The sequence below is a fragment of the Apteryx rowi genome, unplaced genomic scaffold (genome assembly GCF_003343035.1).
Source record: "Apteryx rowi isolate R43461 unplaced genomic scaffold, aptRow1 scaffold_84, whole genome shotgun sequence".
In the NCBI taxonomy this organism is placed as follows: domain Eukaryota; kingdom Metazoa; phylum Chordata; class Aves; order Apterygiformes; family Apterygidae; genus Apteryx; species Apteryx rowi.
The window spans coordinates 1,100,832-1,118,468 of NW_020451138.1; the positions used below are offsets into that span (position 1 = coordinate 1,100,832).

General features: G+C 36.2%; 1 protein-coding gene across 1 annotated transcript in view; it reads right to left on the bottom strand.

The window, feature by feature from the left end:
- Window positions 1-17,637, bottom strand: part of COL9A1 (collagen type IX alpha 1 chain) — a 71,941-nt gene that overhangs the window by 27,098 nt on the left and 27,206 nt on the right. Inside the window, exons 13-26 of the mRNA XM_026089995.1 lie at window positions 14,200-14,223; window positions 13,884-13,937; window positions 11,928-11,981; window positions 9,822-9,854; window positions 9,676-9,732; window positions 8,908-8,961; window positions 7,523-7,576; window positions 5,124-5,177; window positions 3,635-3,688; window positions 2,480-2,533; window positions 2,243-2,296; window positions 2,095-2,148; window positions 1,799-1,852; window positions 691-735 (exon numbers count right to left, since the gene is read on the bottom strand). Of these exons, the coding sequence (XP_025945780.1) occupies window positions 691-735; window positions 1,799-1,852; window positions 2,095-2,148; window positions 2,243-2,296; window positions 2,480-2,533; window positions 3,635-3,688; window positions 5,124-5,177; window positions 7,523-7,576; window positions 8,908-8,961; window positions 9,676-9,732; window positions 9,822-9,854; window positions 11,928-11,981; window positions 13,884-13,937; window positions 14,200-14,223 (699 nt within the window). The remainder of the gene's footprint in view (window positions 1-690; window positions 736-1,798; window positions 1,853-2,094; window positions 2,149-2,242; window positions 2,297-2,479; window positions 2,534-3,634; window positions 3,689-5,123; window positions 5,178-7,522; window positions 7,577-8,907; window positions 8,962-9,675; window positions 9,733-9,821; window positions 9,855-11,927; window positions 11,982-13,883; window positions 13,938-14,199; window positions 14,224-17,637) is intronic.

The following is a 17,637-nucleotide window of genomic DNA, read 5'->3' on the forward strand; positions in this document are numbered from 1 at the left end:
ACCTGATTTCTTCTATTTAATTTCTCTAAAATTAGATTCCAGCTCTTTTGTTATGTACACACTGACAAATACCAAATAGCCTTGATGGCTGCTCTCTAATCACAAGAAAGGATAGCATCATCCATACTTTCCMTCATTGTAATTTAAACTGAAATTCAGGTCTCAGTCTGGTTTTCTTTTTTCAGTTACTTAAAACTGTTTCAAACATCTTGGTCTGAAATATTCCATAGTTTCAATCATACGATTTTTTTTATGCTTAATCAGAATTTATGCTGCAATTTGGTGTAATATAAATAGAGATGATATTCTTTGTAATTCAGTCAGCTTAGTACAACTATAAATGTTATTCTTACTAAGAGCTCCCTTGCTTCCAATGCTACTGAGGTACCTGTGTCACTTTCTAACAATGTGGTACTCTAACAATGAGTACCACAGATTTAAAAGGAAATTGCTTTTTTTTTTTTTTTTTTTTAAGATATTGCCTGTTTAACACCTGGAGTCAGCAAAACCAGATTCTGTAGTAAAAGAATCATGAAAAAGCATAAGACTAGAGCTGATGAAAGCATATATTTAATTATTTCAGCCAAAGATTCATCTCTGCCACAATGGAAAATTAATAAAGTTTCACTGAATAGAACTTAATAAGCACAAGTACAGTTTTCTAAGAAAGTAAATACTCAGATAATTTACCTTTGGGCCAGGAATGCCTTTCACACCTGGAGAGCCTGGTAAACCCTGAAAGAAACAACATTTTACATTGTTTAATTGTTGTTAAGAGGATTGGAAATGCTGTAAAAAATTATCTTTCCCTTGTCAAAGTAGTAAATTGATTTTTCTAGTCCTTTACTTTGGTATTGAAGCACTTTTAACCAATGATGGAGCAAGCTTGAATTCTTTCCACTTACAAAGTAACCAGATAAGAAGTATTATCCTACTTCATAAACTGACAAAAGTAACATGGTAAAGTGAGGAGTTGTGGCTTTTTCTGGCTTAAACCAGTTTAACAGATATTTTTTGTATACATTTTATCCCCTTCTCACTTCTGTGCAACAGCTCCTAGCAAGAATGCTTTTACCAGTTTTTTTTTTCCCAAGCAGAACTCACTTTCTATTACAAATTTACTTCCAATTCTCTTTTAGTGTAGTTCCTTCATTATATCCTTGCAACAATTATTCCTGTAGAAGAGTGTTTCAAAAAAGTTTCTATTTAGCTCTTGATAATCGGCACAGCTTTCACAAAATAATCAGTTACCATGAGAAGATTACCTGCAAAAGCATTCCAAGAAGCACTAATTCCCTATAACCTCACCACAGGGGGTGCACTGAACCAGGAAAAAGCATGAGCATGATGCATTCCAGATGTTCTGGGCTAGCAGAATATCAAAAAGAGATTGTCCATTTAAGATGTGTTAGAGAAGCAGGTTGGCTCTTCCAGCTAAACCCGGGTATCAGTTTGGCCACCGTCAACAGGATGAGACCAGCTCTCATTGTGGGGACACACCATAATATCCACAAGGGAGGAAAAATTAGAAACTCTAAGAGAACTGCATGCTGGCCATGAACTTTATGTGAGATGGAGTTCTTCACCATGCTACCATGAGGAGTTTCAGGCCTTCACACAAAACAGTTTTGGATATACATACCAGAATTTCTCCTTGCATTGGATTTACTCTTTCTGGGCCTTTTGCATAGCTTTTTCACCCAATTTACTCTAGCATCAGGGTCAAAATAGGCCCATATCTGACCTTTCTTTAGTTTGAACCAAATCTCACTTTCAAGGTAAAATACCAGATACTTACTGGCAGTCCCTGAAGCCCTGCATCACCTGGAGCACTGGGTTTTCCTGGTTCACCCTGAAAAACATTTTAAGTTGTTGTTTATGCAAATCAAACATAAAGAAAAACTTTATTTCTGGAACACAGAGCTGGTGTACTTTTGGAAGTGGAGAATGGGAAAGTTCATTCAATTACCCTAATAACGTGCATAAAACCACAGGCCGCAGCACAAATAAAAAGCTTGCCACAAATGTGTGAACACATCTAGGACACTATCAAAGCAGCATATATTAATTAAACGCATGCCAACTGTATCTTACCTTTGCTCCAGGCATTCCAGGGATCCCTTCCCGACCATCAACTCCTGGTAAGCCCTTGAAAGACAAAAAACGTATTATTGGAGAAATTTCTCCCAGGCTTTATAAATTAGCATGATACAAAGCAAATGAAGAAATGAAATATACATACAGACTCTCCTTTGGGCCCCGGGAGACCATTTGTTCCTTTTGTACCTTGAGGACCCTAAGAGTAATAATAAAATATGAAAATAGACACATTGAAATGACAGCTGCAACGAACATCATCAACACATGCTTATTCAGAGATGCATTAGTTAGGTTACTTGAAGCAGCACATAAACATACAGCATAATTAGCAATCTCCATGTTTGCAAGCATTCATGATTTGAAATTTGTTTGTGCTCACCCTTTCTCCCTTTGGACCTGCCTCTCCCAGTGTGCCTCTCTGTCCTTGATCCCCCTACAAGAAAAAAAAAATCTTTTAGCAGTAAAACCACAGTAAACTTAGTTATATTTATTAACTAAAAACTCTGGTAAATAAACAAAAGTAGAGTTCACTCTAGTGCACAGAATCTGTTTCTAGCCTCTTCAGTCCTGTTGAGGTCCAAATTCAGGGCGCAGCTGGGCTTTACAAGCTGTACAGAGATTCTCCCATCCCCCCAAAGGGTTTATCTACACCATCTACTGGGCATGAGGGAGTGTTCCCAAGACCAAATAGGCTTTGTGGCCTTATCATGTACACCCAAGGTTTCATTTAGGCATAGGCTAAGAAAATCGGAGTCCACAATTGCCTTTCACACCTACTGCCATGTGGATTGTCTGAGCATAGTGTGTCTAGCGGCTGCTAGAAATTTCAGCAGCTTTGGGGACGATGGCATTTGGCTGACAAGTTGGCTGTAGCATCTTTCTCAGAAGGAGCTTGACCCTGCCTGACCCAATGACAAGTAGAACTTGTGGACAACCTACATACCAGTTACCCATGCAGCACTGAGTACTTTTTAACTGAGGACAGTTTTAAAACAGCAGCTGGCAGCTCCAGCTGACAGCTGTGTTTTAAAAACCCAGCTAACAGCCATTTCCTAGGAATCCAGCTCTGTCTAAGCACAGCATGCTGCACTCACTCCTCTAAACCACAGTTTTTGGCTATTCTGAATATCTCTTTTAAATAGTAAATTCCAGCCTTGTGAGGAAAAAAAGGAAAACAAACAAACAAAAAACCCCTACAAATTCCCTTGTACAGGTTTTGTTCTAATGAATGAATACTTTCCAGTAAAACAAAACAAAAAAAAATCCAAACATACTGATAAATTCCAGACTGCCCTAATGCACAGAAGTACTCAGGATGAAGAGGTTACAATACTGACAGGCTAAAAAGGCTTCCTCTTCCCCATAGTTCTTTGGGGACAGTAAGTGATTATGGACTTGATACAATATAATTTATTCATCTGTGGAGAATAACAGATTAATCAGGCTTTTCTGCTCTACAGCCACAAAGTTTTAGAATGTATCATCTAAGTGGGCAGACTCCGGGAAGTGTTTGGCTAACACACACTCTACTTACAGGTGCTCCAGGAAGACCTTGGGGACCAGGATCACCATCGAGGCCACGAGCTCCCTATCAAACAAGGAAATAACACAAGATGTTAAAATGGAGCTCTGAGACACTAACAACTTATGTTGCTTCCTAACTTACTTCCTAACTGCAGCTTCTGCTACAGCTCCGTGTTTCACTTTACCAACTTAAAATAAAAAAAAATAAAGAATTTTATCAATTTTTTTGATCTTTCCTGTTTAGTTTTTTGAGGAGTTATAAAAGCCAGTAATTATTAACTATGGAAAAATGTAATCCATCCACCAGTTCATCCCCTGTTAAAACCTACTGGACAATGAGGAGGTAGATCTTTTCATGCTATTTCAGAATGTGTTTGTGTTGTCTTTTACTAATACTGTTTCCTTCACAGCATAATAGGGTGGCACCAAAATGTGAATGAAAATTGTAAAGCGCAGTGTCACTATTTTTTATTACGTGTCTCAAGCAAACAACAATACAATTGCTTCCCTATATGTCATTTTAAATGAAGCAGAGCAAAAAAGCATTTTCTGAAAAGATTTAGAGACAAAATGGAACTTAAGTCAAAAAGAAGTAGTAAATATTTCAAATAGTTAAAACAGGACAAACGTAGGCAAATAACAACTATGAGACTCAGGGGATACAAAGAAGGCCAGAAAAGCAACCTAATATCATAATAACTTAGCAAATGTGTCTGGGAATTTACAAGGGTCATTTATGGAAAGATTCATAATCAGGACAAACCTGATGTTGTCACAGAATAAGGTTTCTGTGATTTTACTTCTGGAGAATGAGACAATGGCATGATTGCTGCATTTTGTTCCTTCCAGAAATTTTGACTATACAGATTTAGCAAGATCATAAGAGTGGAAATGTAGCAGTCAGTTTTGATTTAACAGTTTGATGAACAGCTGGAAAATGACCCAGCAAAGTCAGAGCCATTATAAACATGAATCCCACCAGCAGCAATTTCAGACAGAAAGGTGCAAGAGACAGAAAGAATGGAGATAGTGCAAATTCTCAATATTTATCCCCTAACAGAAACTGGGACAGGGGAAGTAAAAGGCTTCAGAAAGATGCAAATCAGGGAAGGGAATAGGTAATAAATTTTAGCTGTCATTAAAATATATTACAGTTTATAGCTACTATAAATATTTAGAAAAAAATAACCTGTTACCTTGCTAACTACATACTTGTACACATGCCAAATTACTATAAACTCAAGGATCAGAGGGAATTATGGGTAAGTGGGAAGAATAAGTGTACTTCAGTGAAATCTGAAGCATTTATCGGAAAGATCACAGCTGCCTTTCTTCCTAACCAAAGTACTGTAGCTATGAAAATACATCTAGCAGAAAGAAGGAAGTTCATTAAAAAAAAAGGAGAGAGAGAGAGAGAAATTTAAATAAGGTTTAAAACATTCAGGGAGTGTACATTATTGTATCCAGCTCATTTTATGGAAAAAAAGGTTAATACTCACTTTCGTGCCTTTAGGTCCCATTATACCAGTTATACCTCTGATACCTAGAATGCCCTGAAAATGAAAAGTATATTTAAATCATGCTTTGGTCTTTTTATCAGAACCATGCTAGTTTTCAGACTGAAGATTCCTTAGAGTTCTATATTATTTATGTTTATTTTACTACCTTCTTAGTTTAAAAGGAATAATCCAGCTATTTCTGTATTAGAATATTTGGCAATATGGCAATTTTATATTTTACTAATTTAAGAGTTTTTAAAAGACTAACGAAACTATCAGGCTGAATGCTACCAACCACAAATACACTTTACGTACTGAAAAACATTCATTTTACTTCTTGAGGATCACAGATTTGAAGCAATCTCCCTGTGCAGTCTGAGTGAGAAATAGAAACATGAAGGCCAGATTCACAAAAGGGCTTGGTTGTCTAAAGCAGGGTACGGGACAGATGCAGAAAATAAGCACCAATGGATTTTATAGAACTCTAGAGGTAGACAAAAATTGTACAAGGATTTTGAGAATCCAGGTGCTCCACTTTTATGCCTACCACATCTGAGAGACTGGACTGAGAAGATATTCTAGCACAGCAAAATGTGTTATAATTGTCACCACTTTTCTTCAAAATACAGCTAGATGAGGAGCAGGAAATATGGCTTCACTTTTTTTCTCTGCCTGTGAGACTGAGACAACATGTCACATCTCCTCTCTGTAGAGAGACCTGGCCCTCAGCCATAATGTACTTGTCTTGCAACAGGGAGAACACACTGCAGCAGCGTTAACAAAACAGCTACAGAAACTTTAACCCAGCATAGACAAAACCTACTCCTAAAGCAGGTTCTAGACGGGGTGTCCTTTTACTTGCTCTTAATGGAGCTAGATGGAATTTTGCACAGAACATTTAATGCTTTGTCAGCCCAAAACATGAGAAAGCAGGACACGCCAGCAGTGATTAAAGCAGCCCAACAAGGTACGGGGAGACACACAGTTTAACCCCTGTTCTCTAACAAAAGCAACGCCTCTCCCAGATGTGGACTGTCTTACGCAAGTCCTATTCTCCCTGCATTTCTTAAAAGCGGCAGATTGTAGATGCTGCTGTTGAGACCAGATTCCTACCCTTTCTATGGATCCGAGCCTTACACTCTTATAGGTAAGAAACATACGAACAGGTAACAAAGAGAGTCTACAGCCTCTCAATCTGTCCCTCTAAAGTGTGGCCTATCCTTTCTTTTACACAGAGTGTTTATCTGACATCACTTTCTGCATATTATGAATCCTATGTTTTAAAAAGAAACAATGATTTTAAAACTTTTTTGTAAGGTCATCAGCTGGTGAAACAGTGAAGTGAAATGAGTAATGCATTAAAACAAAAAGGAAAGGAAAAGAAGGTAGTTCTTTAATTGTTTTTTAATTCTACTGTGTTATTTCACAGTGATGAGAACTGTATAAGAACTTTACCAAACTGAGTTAAATGAATAGATCTCCACAGGCCTTCCAGACATCAGAAAAAGCTTCTTAAGCAATTACTTTACTTGCACAAGGGCACCAGGGATACTTTATTCAGCATAAAAGATGAGAAGGATTACACCCTTTCCTGTAAGTAGTCTCTATTCCTTCTTTATCTTTCTCTAGTCCTAATCTGGAGTTTTACATTAAAGAGAATTCTGTAATTTAGGATTTGAATGTCATGTGCATCAAGATAAACTCATATAATATCGCCTCTGGATACCAATGGCATTAAATAAATAGTTTGAAATTTGGAAAAAAAGTATAAGACCCCATCAGAAAATAAACTCTAGAAATAAAATGTGTTATGGCTAAGGCCTATGCCTATTTCTCTTACTTAGAATGACCCCTTTTCTCCTGTTCCCTATTGCCTGAGGAGGTATATGCTGGAACAAAGTTAGGTGAAGCCCAAGAAAACAATTCCAAAATTATTCCCGGACATGCAAAAAGACAGAAACCTAAAACAATCTGCTCTTCAGTGTCAGCCACTTCATCGCCAAATCTTAGCAAAGACTGAATCCCACAGTTAAACACRTTTAAAATATAAAAAGTAGTTTTGCAAGGCTGGAGTCAGAGTCATCAAAATTATGGAAAAGAAAGCCAGAAAAACCTATACGGTTCACCTATTTGCTCAGTCTAAAGAGAACAGAAAATTTTGGATAGGAAATATTTTTTAAAATAAGACTTTCCATAGAAATATTTAGAACAGAAAGGCTATGTGATACATAGTTTTCTAGCTGGACCTAAATAGTTCTACTTTCACTCATAGACAATATGACAGAATTAAAAGGTAGGTATGTGGAGTTTTTATAATATACATTTTCTTGCAGTAAGAAGACAATAGATACGATGTAATAAAGCAAATGGGTAGCGCTATTTAAGAGGAAATACTTTACTGGAGGGCCTTGAGCTCCAATTTCACCAAGGGGTCCTTGGTCTCCTTCTTCACCCTGGGAAAGCAAAAGGAATACATCTGTAGCTAATCCATACCATGGATAATGCTCTATCATCCTAAAAGGTAAATTTACTGCTTATTGATCATTATCAGCATGTCCTCCTTGAAGGAAATCCCGATGAAGTCACACTACTTTCCCAGCACATARACAGATCCTAATTTTGGTTCATATTCTTTTGGATTATTAGGCAAAAGGATAATTTCAAAGCAATCCCAGGATAAAGTAAAGATATTTTATTCTTAATCATCCATTTTTTCCTCAACATTAATCTTTGTAGGTTTCTTTGTTCTTTTTAAGAACGTAATGAAGGTATATGTGAACATGTGAATGGACTGGATATGTCAGTAGCTCTTCACCACATCAGCACACCCTGCTTCAGAATTTTTTGAAAATCAAAATAGCATATAGTGACCTTATCTGTTCAAACACCAATTAGATTAGATGATAGCCTCACTCATACAATGACAGTACACACTACAGTATTTCCTGCCAGTTTAATTTGCATAGATGGATTTTGGAGCATAATAAGACAACAGCTCAAAATTCAGAAGAAAAATGAGGGAGTTTTTTTTCAATAAATTTTCTTCTCAATATACTCAGGAATAGAGAGCTGTTTTTTTGTAAAAACTTTTCTCCTGTTTTCAAGGTGATTTAATTTTCAAAAGTATTTAGAATGTCTATGCATGAAAAAAAATTCCTTTGACGAAAACATTGAAACATAGACCAAGGCAGTGCAAATCTCAACATTAAACAAGGTTAAGTCAGACAAAACACTTTAAAGGAGCACACAGTTCAGCCTTCAAGCTGAATCATATTTGGCCTCTTTATTACTATTATAATCAATCTTTGCCTCTGATCTTATACTGTGTCCTTTCCCTCTAAGATAAACTTTTCCCTCTCATTCTTCCTGTCCCTCTTACTACTCAACTGTAACACAGAATAATATCCTCGGTAAATCCACAGAATTCTTATGCATATAAATCTTTGGATGATTTCCAATTAATAAATCCCACTTCAATTCTTGCCACAAGTTTCATAATAATTAAATTTGAATGATCAAAATAAAAAGCAAGAGGAGTATGGCAGTACTAACTTCTGTGTCATGAAAAATACAGAGGAGAGGTGAACGAATAATAGAGGTGTGACTTTCATTACTCTGGAGTATTATGATAAGTAGTATCTCTTCATGCATTCTGGAAAAAACAATAAATAGTTTTAATGAATTCTAAAGCTTTTTTTGAAGATGAGGCTAAACTACTACTGGCTTGCTAACCACAGCAGTCATTCCTCTTTTTCTGTGTGTTTTTTTGTGTTTTTTTTTTTACCTTATAGCCTTGTTTTCCTGGTTCACCGGACTCTCCTTTTGAACCTTTCTGTCCCTAAAATAAATGTAAAAGAAAAATAAACAAATAATTAGAGATTATTCAAAATTAAAATACAGAGTTTTGAAAAATAGATACAGACTCCTTAGAACTATCTCTCTGTCCCTCTACAATCCCCATTTGCCAGTGCTACCTCATCTATCTAATTCATACTGCATATTAAGAAAAAAAACAGCACCAGCTTCAAAAAGATCTGTTTCTAGATCTAACAAGGCATTATTTCTAGACAGGTTACTACTTCTTCTCAGGTTATCACCTAATGATTTCCTCAGGCCAATAGTATTCCTAGAAATCAGGCAAAGAATACATAAAAGATCTCAGATAAAATGAGACTCAAAAGATGTTCATTTCAATTTACTATGTTACAGGTCTTCTGTGAAAAGAAAAAAAGACCAGGATCTAGGGGAGTGTCTAGAGTTTCTGGAGCTGTCAGATTACAAATGCTCTGGAAAGTGAATGAAACATTCCTTAGTATACTCTAATCCTTTCAGCACCATACACAAATTTTACCCTGAAGATTACAGCAATAAGAGATTTCAACAATGAGAGGTTATTCTGGCAGAGCTGAAATAACTCTAAGTATCCACACCAATGCAACGTTTATTGAAAAGAATAGTGAACTGCCCTTCTGTCAAGCCAGCAAGTCCCCTCCCTTGTGCTTTGAGATAGTATCTCTGTAAGGAATGTGTTCAAATAAACAGATTCTCTTACCTTCATTCCCATTAAGCCAGCATGTCCTGGGCGACCAGGTGGACAAGCATTGGGACACTGAAAAGCATCCATATAGTTAGTACCATGTAGCTTGGATAAAGTTGTCTGAGATGATGTTTAAAAAAAAATGTACACAAATATCTTACCAATGGGTCACCATCTTGCAGGCCAATTGTTCCCTAAATTAAATGAAATTAATCAAAGTCAGTACAAGCAAACAAATAAGCAAACAAAACCCGAGATCTGACTGACTAGATAATACAGCAATGGAAAGCAGAAATTCTACTATATGAAGCTGAAATCAGAAGTGTAATCTACCAAAAGCATTTCTGATATGAAGAGCATCTAACTTCTAGGATTTTCTAGGTACTTGCAAAATCCTATCCTCTAACTTTGATCAACTTTCCTGAAAAACAAAGTCTTACTTTTATTTTTTAAGCTACCTAAAACAGATTTTCTATTAAATATAAGGCAAATATATTTGAGCTATACATTCAAATCAGAAGTTATGTAGGAATTCAGATTGTCCAGCTTTTTTTCAAATATCAGATTCTCCAGACTTATCATTTGACTTACTAATGTATCTGTAATCAACCTGATGGTCAGTTGTAGCAAGGTTTCATGTTACATCCATAGAAGGGTATTCCTAAACCTTTGATTTAATAAAAACTGATTTTTGAGTTTCAATATTTAGAGAAGTATTCAGAGGTAAAATTAATTCCTTGCATTATCCAAACCCCACAGATTTCAAACAGAACCCAAAACAATTCTGCAGTAAGGATATCTTTAAAAAAAAAAAAAAAAAAACTTACTACTATCCATTTCAAAACAAGATTCAGATCTTTACAGAGAAAATAATCCCATAAGTATTGATAGATGAGTGAGATGTCTGTCTGTTACTGGAATTGCAATAAATTAGAGATCTGTGTACAAAGAGATGGACTCAGTGGGGGGAAGGCCATTTCTCATATTAAATCAAACACACTTACTGGAAGCTAATGGGAGCCTTGTGAGGCACAACAGGGAGAAATATGACTTCATGGCAGCAGCTGGATTCTCTAAGCCCCAGTGGGATGGAACACAGTCAGTTCCAGGGAGAAGCATAGAGGAGTTTAAGGTGTGAGCCAGTCTCCTTTCATACAGTAGGGTTTAAAGTAAGCTGAGGGTATGTTTGGGGCCTTAATGCCATTGACTGTAGTGGGACTGTGGCACTTAATTGATGATTTTGCCCTCTAGATTTCTGAATAGAAGCAGCATACACTACTATTGAGGATTGCCTTTTACTTTTTTCCTAAACACTGCTCACCACTTTATCATTCAAAGCGTGATCTGATTTTCTACAAAGCCTCTGCAAAGTCTCTGGCAACTTTCATGAAAACAAGAAACATGGCCTATATAAAGTATATGGATTTAGGGTCTGTCCAGCAGCAGAACAGTATGGCTTTTAAAGAGACATTAATGTGACACAACCACATTTCCCAGCAATCTGCATTTTACAGCACCCAGCCTGTGATGCATCTGCCAGACTCTTAGTTATGCCTCTCTGGGCAGGTAAATAGTCATATCACAAAGGTAAATGCATGACAAAGATTCCTCCTCCAGAGAGGCCCGGAGAGGACAGTCACACTCCTAGAGAGGCAAAGCAGTGGTGTAAAGCTTTCTTATATCCACTGCAAGCAGCAAGGCTGCAAGAAAGTTATTAGTACTTAACCCACCCGGGAGCATATACTGCTCAAGGTGATGAGCCAAATATTAATTTTTTCTCCTCCAGATAAACAAGAGTCTACAGCTGAGGTAATCCTGGTGACAGCCAATACAGACTACATCTACATTAGTACTGTAATTCACAGAGAAGTTTAAAATCTGTAAAAGTTACAGTTCAAGATTATTTGCAGAGACAGGAAGACATCATTACAGAAATTAGATCTTTTACATCTCAAACCATATTTTATAATCATAAGGACTAGAAACTTGCTTTCTAAATGGAAGATGAAATGTTGATACCATTACAAGAGTCATACCCCATGTTCATCCCTTTGAACATGAGTCTGTAGATTTTATGATTTAATATAGCCTGGGGATATCCTAAAGTTGTTATTCAGCTGTATGACTTCAGGAGAAGTTGTGTTCAAGCTGCAACAATAGTTGCAGCTAGTACATAACTCAGTAATTATTACAGTAAAATAGTAAATAGTAAATATTATAACAGTATATAATTCAGACATTAGCACATATTAAAGATAATCATTTACCTGAGGACCTGGTGGTCCTGGTGGTCCTGGTGGTCCTCTTTTTCCCGGATCTCCCTAAAAAAATGTAAAATAATTTTGTTAATTCATAGCAGTAATGACACCAACAGTTACATATTCATACCACACAACAGTCAAGAGCGAAGTAGCCACAGAAGGACATGTTAAGCAGCCAATAAGACCTAAACCCACAATATGGCTCCAATAGCAGAATTCATAGCAATGCCTTTTGCATTTTAAAGAGCTATAACCCATGCTTTAAAAATTATTCAAGACGCATAGGGCAATTCTTAAACTGCATTATTTTTACTACTCAAGTACTTGAGTACCACAATGATAGGCACTCTGAAAAATACTGAAGTAAAATGACTGATACGGTACTAAAGGAATCTCCAGCATAGCATGAATCTTAACTTACTCTGTTTGTATCCTACAGTTCACTGAGCTGGCTGTGTGACTCTACAAAAAACCAAATAGTTTTCACCTAGTTTAGAAATCTAAAGCATGTGACTGCAGGGTCATCTACACACTCCTTTATTTCATAGCTGTTAATTAAGATCTGAATTAAAAAATCTTAGCAACTGGCAAAAATGTCCAAAGCAGAAAAAGAAAAAAAAAATCCACTTTTTCAGAGCCCAAGTTGAACCGGTCAAGTTGGAATCTTTTCCTGTTTGTGAAATTTCAATGCCTAGTGTTTTCAGAAGTAAAGACAATGCAGAACCTCTGCTAATTATTTTTTCTGAATACTTTTAAATAAAATAAACCTTCCAACTGGGCCCACCTTTTAACTTAAAGTTGTAATTTCCATATTATGTATGAAATGTTATTAAATCATAAATGCAATGAAGATAAATATGGAAAAATTACTCACTAGTTCTCACAGTACATGAGATATAGAGACATCAGTTAAAAACGCTAAAAAGGAATAGTTCTTTTCCACACTATGTRTAATTATGTTGTGGAACTCATTGTCATAGTGTGTTGTGGAGGCCCTTGGTATAAATGGATTCAAAAAGGGACAGACCAAATTAATGGAGGATAGGCCTACATATAGCTACTGTACAAGGTAGTCCAGATGCAATTTCTGATTCAGGAGGTCTCGGAACTGCCAATTACCGGAAGGTGCAACAGTGTGACAGAAAAATGTCATTTTATGAATTGCCTGTCCTGTACACTTCCCTAAGTATCCATTATTGCCCTTGCTAGAGACAAGATAGTCAGCTAAACAGATTTTCTGAACCAGATTGGCAGTTTTAATACTATTTTTATATTCATTTATATGACTGACCACAACACATTGGGGGAGGTATGTGTTAAAAAGTAGGCTTCACTAAACAATTCCAATACTATTTCAGATTTCAATTAAAAAAAAATCAACATTTGGTTTCAATTTTAATTTCAGTGGTAAAGTATGGAGTCAACATATGACAGCATGCTGAAGTTGAGCAAACATTTTAGGAGTATAGTCAGTAGATGGAGTCACACTGAATAACGAGACTAAGAAGAAATATTGAACTGCCACGTTCACTGATATGCAAATGGATAATGGAAACACTATACGATCATGTACCATACTGTATATGTGAGAAGACAGGAGTAAAGCTAAAGTACAACATGTAATGTTAACTTTCATATTTCCAGTATTTCTGGCTGGTTTGCTTTATGATTTTAACTTTCTTTGAAGAAGGGGAGAAGTAGGGTATGAAACACTATATGAAACATTTCATTCTAATCTCATGGGTGGCCATAACTTCGTGCTATTAATTGTTATTTCTGATAAGCTTCACCAAACACAGTCTTTCCTCTACTAGCAATCTCTGTAGAGGAACAAAACTTATGTTTTCAAGTGTTGTTATAGCCCAAACATGTTTGGATGGCACAGTAATTACACATTTTTTCTAGAAGTACCTTGTAGCCATTGAATAAATCTATGCTTTTAGCAAACACAGTAGTACTCACAGGTGGACCAGCACGGCCTACTTCACCAGGAAGTCCTGCTGCACCAGCTGGACCCTGTAACAACCATATTAAATAGCATTTTTATATCATATAATACCTGTGTAACAAGGAACAAGGAGTGAGAACAAATAATTCTCCCAGTCAGTCATCAGTATTCTTGCCCAATACACCACAAACTTAAATAACCTCAGTATTAGAAAAGAAAGCATGCATAACAGAAACAGAGTATTAGCATTAAAACAATAGTCCCTTTCTTCACTGAATCACTTTGATTTATTAAACAGTATATTTATGAATTGTAGAAAATGACACTTACAGGTGGTCCAAGAAGTCCTTTGCCCTGTGAAATACAAAAAAAGGTCAGTTGTTTTTTTTTTTTGGGGGGGGGGGGCAGATTCCACACCCAATCCGATGTTTGCCAAGAACAGAATATTTATGGTAAAAAAAAGTACAAAACACTGATGCTTGATTCTGGGAAATATTTTTGAAAACTTCAACAAATGTTAAACATTAATGAGTTTATTATTAGGTAATCTGTATCAGAAGCAAATTAAATTATTGATTAAGCTGCCTTGCAGTATTATTTATTTGCACATATTTACAAACATGTATACTTCCACAAAGGAATGAAGAGATTAAAGCTTTGGGGTTTAGCTAATCATCAAGCATCAAGATAAACACATCAATGATATAAAAATTTCCTCCTAACAGTGCACTTAAATTGATAATAAAAGAGGAAAAAACATTTTTGGCAGTGCTTCTCCACGGCCTAAATCCATTAAACTAGTGCTTTTGGTGATCAGAAAGAGCACCAAACTCTCCCTGCTCCAAAACTGCTCCAAAATGCAAATACGTTTTCCATCAACATTGCTCTGAATCATCTTAATGAGAAGAGTCCAAGACATAAATGCTCTTCTGCTTATTTGGACAATACATTACACCCAAGAAAACAGAGCCCTCAGTCTTGCTTTTCTGAAGCAAATGGATGATTTTAAGAATAGTACCAATGGAGTATACGGAACAGTTGGCACATAAAGTTATAAACATGTTTAAATGTTCAGGAGATTTGATGTAATAAAGCACCAGGGCTGAGTGGAGTTTACAAGCCACAAAATATTGTATTTAAGAGAGTAATTTAAGAGAGTAATTATATTTTATCCACTTAACCACAGGAGAAAGTAAACAACTTCTTGCCTAACCCAAATAACTTCTTCGCAACTACTTAACAGTAACTTGCTGCAATGTATTGTATTATAAATGCCTGTATTTCACTACACAAATGAAATCTTTCCTGACAGGACTTATCTGCAATAAGGATATATTATTATAATATCACCTATCCCTGAAAGAAGGAAACTGACTACTTGCAGGTTCCCGTTTAAATATTCTTCACACAGCAGTTAATGATCCCCACTAGCCGTCCCTGTGCCCTAAAGAGGAAGCCTCTCCACACAGCCTGGRACTGCAGCCTTAGCTCCCCGGACACCTGATGCCTGTTTGAGAGGTGCTTATCTGACCCATGGAGCACAGGTTTGTGCACAGTCAGTTACCCCAGACTGAAAGTGCCTGTTCAGAGGCACACACCCCGCAGATGAGGGAAGTGCTTCCACACTGTCAGTGGGGGGCTGTGCCATCCTCCATGAGAAGTCACATATCAGTATTTGTGAACTGAAAGGTGCAGTAAATGCACTGAATGTAGCAGTCCCAGTTCCTTTTACCTTGGCCACATCAGAGACATCAGCATATTTGGTAGTAAATTAAATGAATTTATCTATCTGAAGTATTCCAATAATTTTGTAAATTTGTCATTTGAGAGACTATCAGCAAAAAGAAGAGACAAAGAGAATAAGATGAAAGTAAATGATGAAGCAGGAAAAAAAGAAGGAAAGGKAGAGGAAAGAAGAAACTGAAGACAGCCAGGACATGTTCTAGGGAAGAATACATGGTAGAACTAGAAAAGCAAACAATGTATATAAAACTTCAGATACTTAACATTGCTTTTTCAGTTACCCTGAAGTCCTAACTTGGAAAAAAAATCCCACTGGATGAGCTTGAAAAACAGTGATAATAATAATTTATAATTAATGAAGGTTGTAGCCAAGGCTTCTGACTTTCTGTTTGCACCTAGCATTTTAACAATGCAAGCAGTTTATTCTGTGAGAAATGAAGTCTTTAGATAGCCATCCAGAGAGACTACTCTACTTACAAAAGGTCACTGACAGAATTCAAAGCAGCATAGAAAGCTAATTATACCCAAATACTCAATTAATCATGTAACTAGTATGCATGATCATAAGAGTGCTCACTATGTTTCTAATAAATGAGGTCTCACAGATCAAGTCAAAGACTTGGAAAGGTTAAACAGCCCCATCACTTCTCACTTCTAGTAAAAGCTTCTTAAAAAGCCTCTGAAACAGAATTAGAACCATCACACTCCATCACTACCACACCAACCCTTCAGTTTGTAGATTAGTTTCATGACTCAAGTGAAAAATAAGTTTAATCTCATTAAAGTCAAGATGACTTGTATTAGCCATTTTGAGAAATTTTCACTAACTGCGCCATTTCTTCAGCTGTCTAAAGCTATTCTTCAAAAGAATATCTTGTATATATGTAATTTCCCTATGAAATTATTTTGAGCATTAATCTTTCCATATGGTTTCAGAATACACAGGTTAACAACTGTGAAGCCAGAAAATCAAATACTGGGCTCCTTCCTAAAATATGCAATATAAGTTAACAGAAATAAGATGCATCTGACCTTAATAATTAACAGGGAAATTATAGTTTTCAGTATTATCATGAGGTGGCTTCAGTAAATCCATCTTTTCTCTTACCCTTAAACAGCTAACAATTCTTATCTCATAGTTATACATATTCCTGCAGACGCCTTTAAATAGAAGGTTCAGCTGTTTATTAATCAGAGGCAGAACAGCTCTAAAGTCAATCCCTACTGAGGTTCACTGAAGTGTATCACCAGAAGACATGAAGTTTCAGGTCAAACAAAGATTACTAAACTCTCAACAATGGTCCAAATTCTCATAAGATTTATTGCTTTTACAGCCTCAAAATATGGTCACAAAAAAGACCTGAATCAGATAAATGCTACTCTGAAAGGAATCAGCAGTAACCTTGACAAGTTGGCCCAGTTTGCTGCTTTTCCATAGTAACATCTCCACCTCTAAGTTGAGATTAACCCTCTTTTATATGTTTTATATACCTGCTTTTCCTGAAGACTCTTACATTATTCTGTCTCACACTAGTCTGTCAATGATGAGATAAAATAATGTAYACTTTCCCCAACTCTCAGTTCCTATTTGAGTTGAACAGTTTTTCCTATGATATTTCAACCTCTAATATTTCAGTAATTATTACCCATTTTTCCTCACATCCAGTAGTTCTTTTTATAAACAGTTTTTCTATACCATCTGGATAATGAACCTGACAAAGTCAACCTGTCTCTTCAATCCATCTGCACATTTTAAGATCTATTTCAAACAATTCAGAAATTATTTCCCTAACTACTTGGCAGCAAAAAAATGAAAAGAAACAAAAAACAGTCAAAATCAGGCCTTTCAGTCTACCTAGAAGTCTTCTGTGACTAAATTTATATGTTGAGTCTATAGATTGACCAGCTGTTATAAAGTATAACCTATTTATTCCAGGCTCCAGATTTTCAGGTAGGAAACATGCATCTATGAAAATTAAATATAAATGTCCACACAGAATGATTCATCTTAAGCCTGAACAAGTC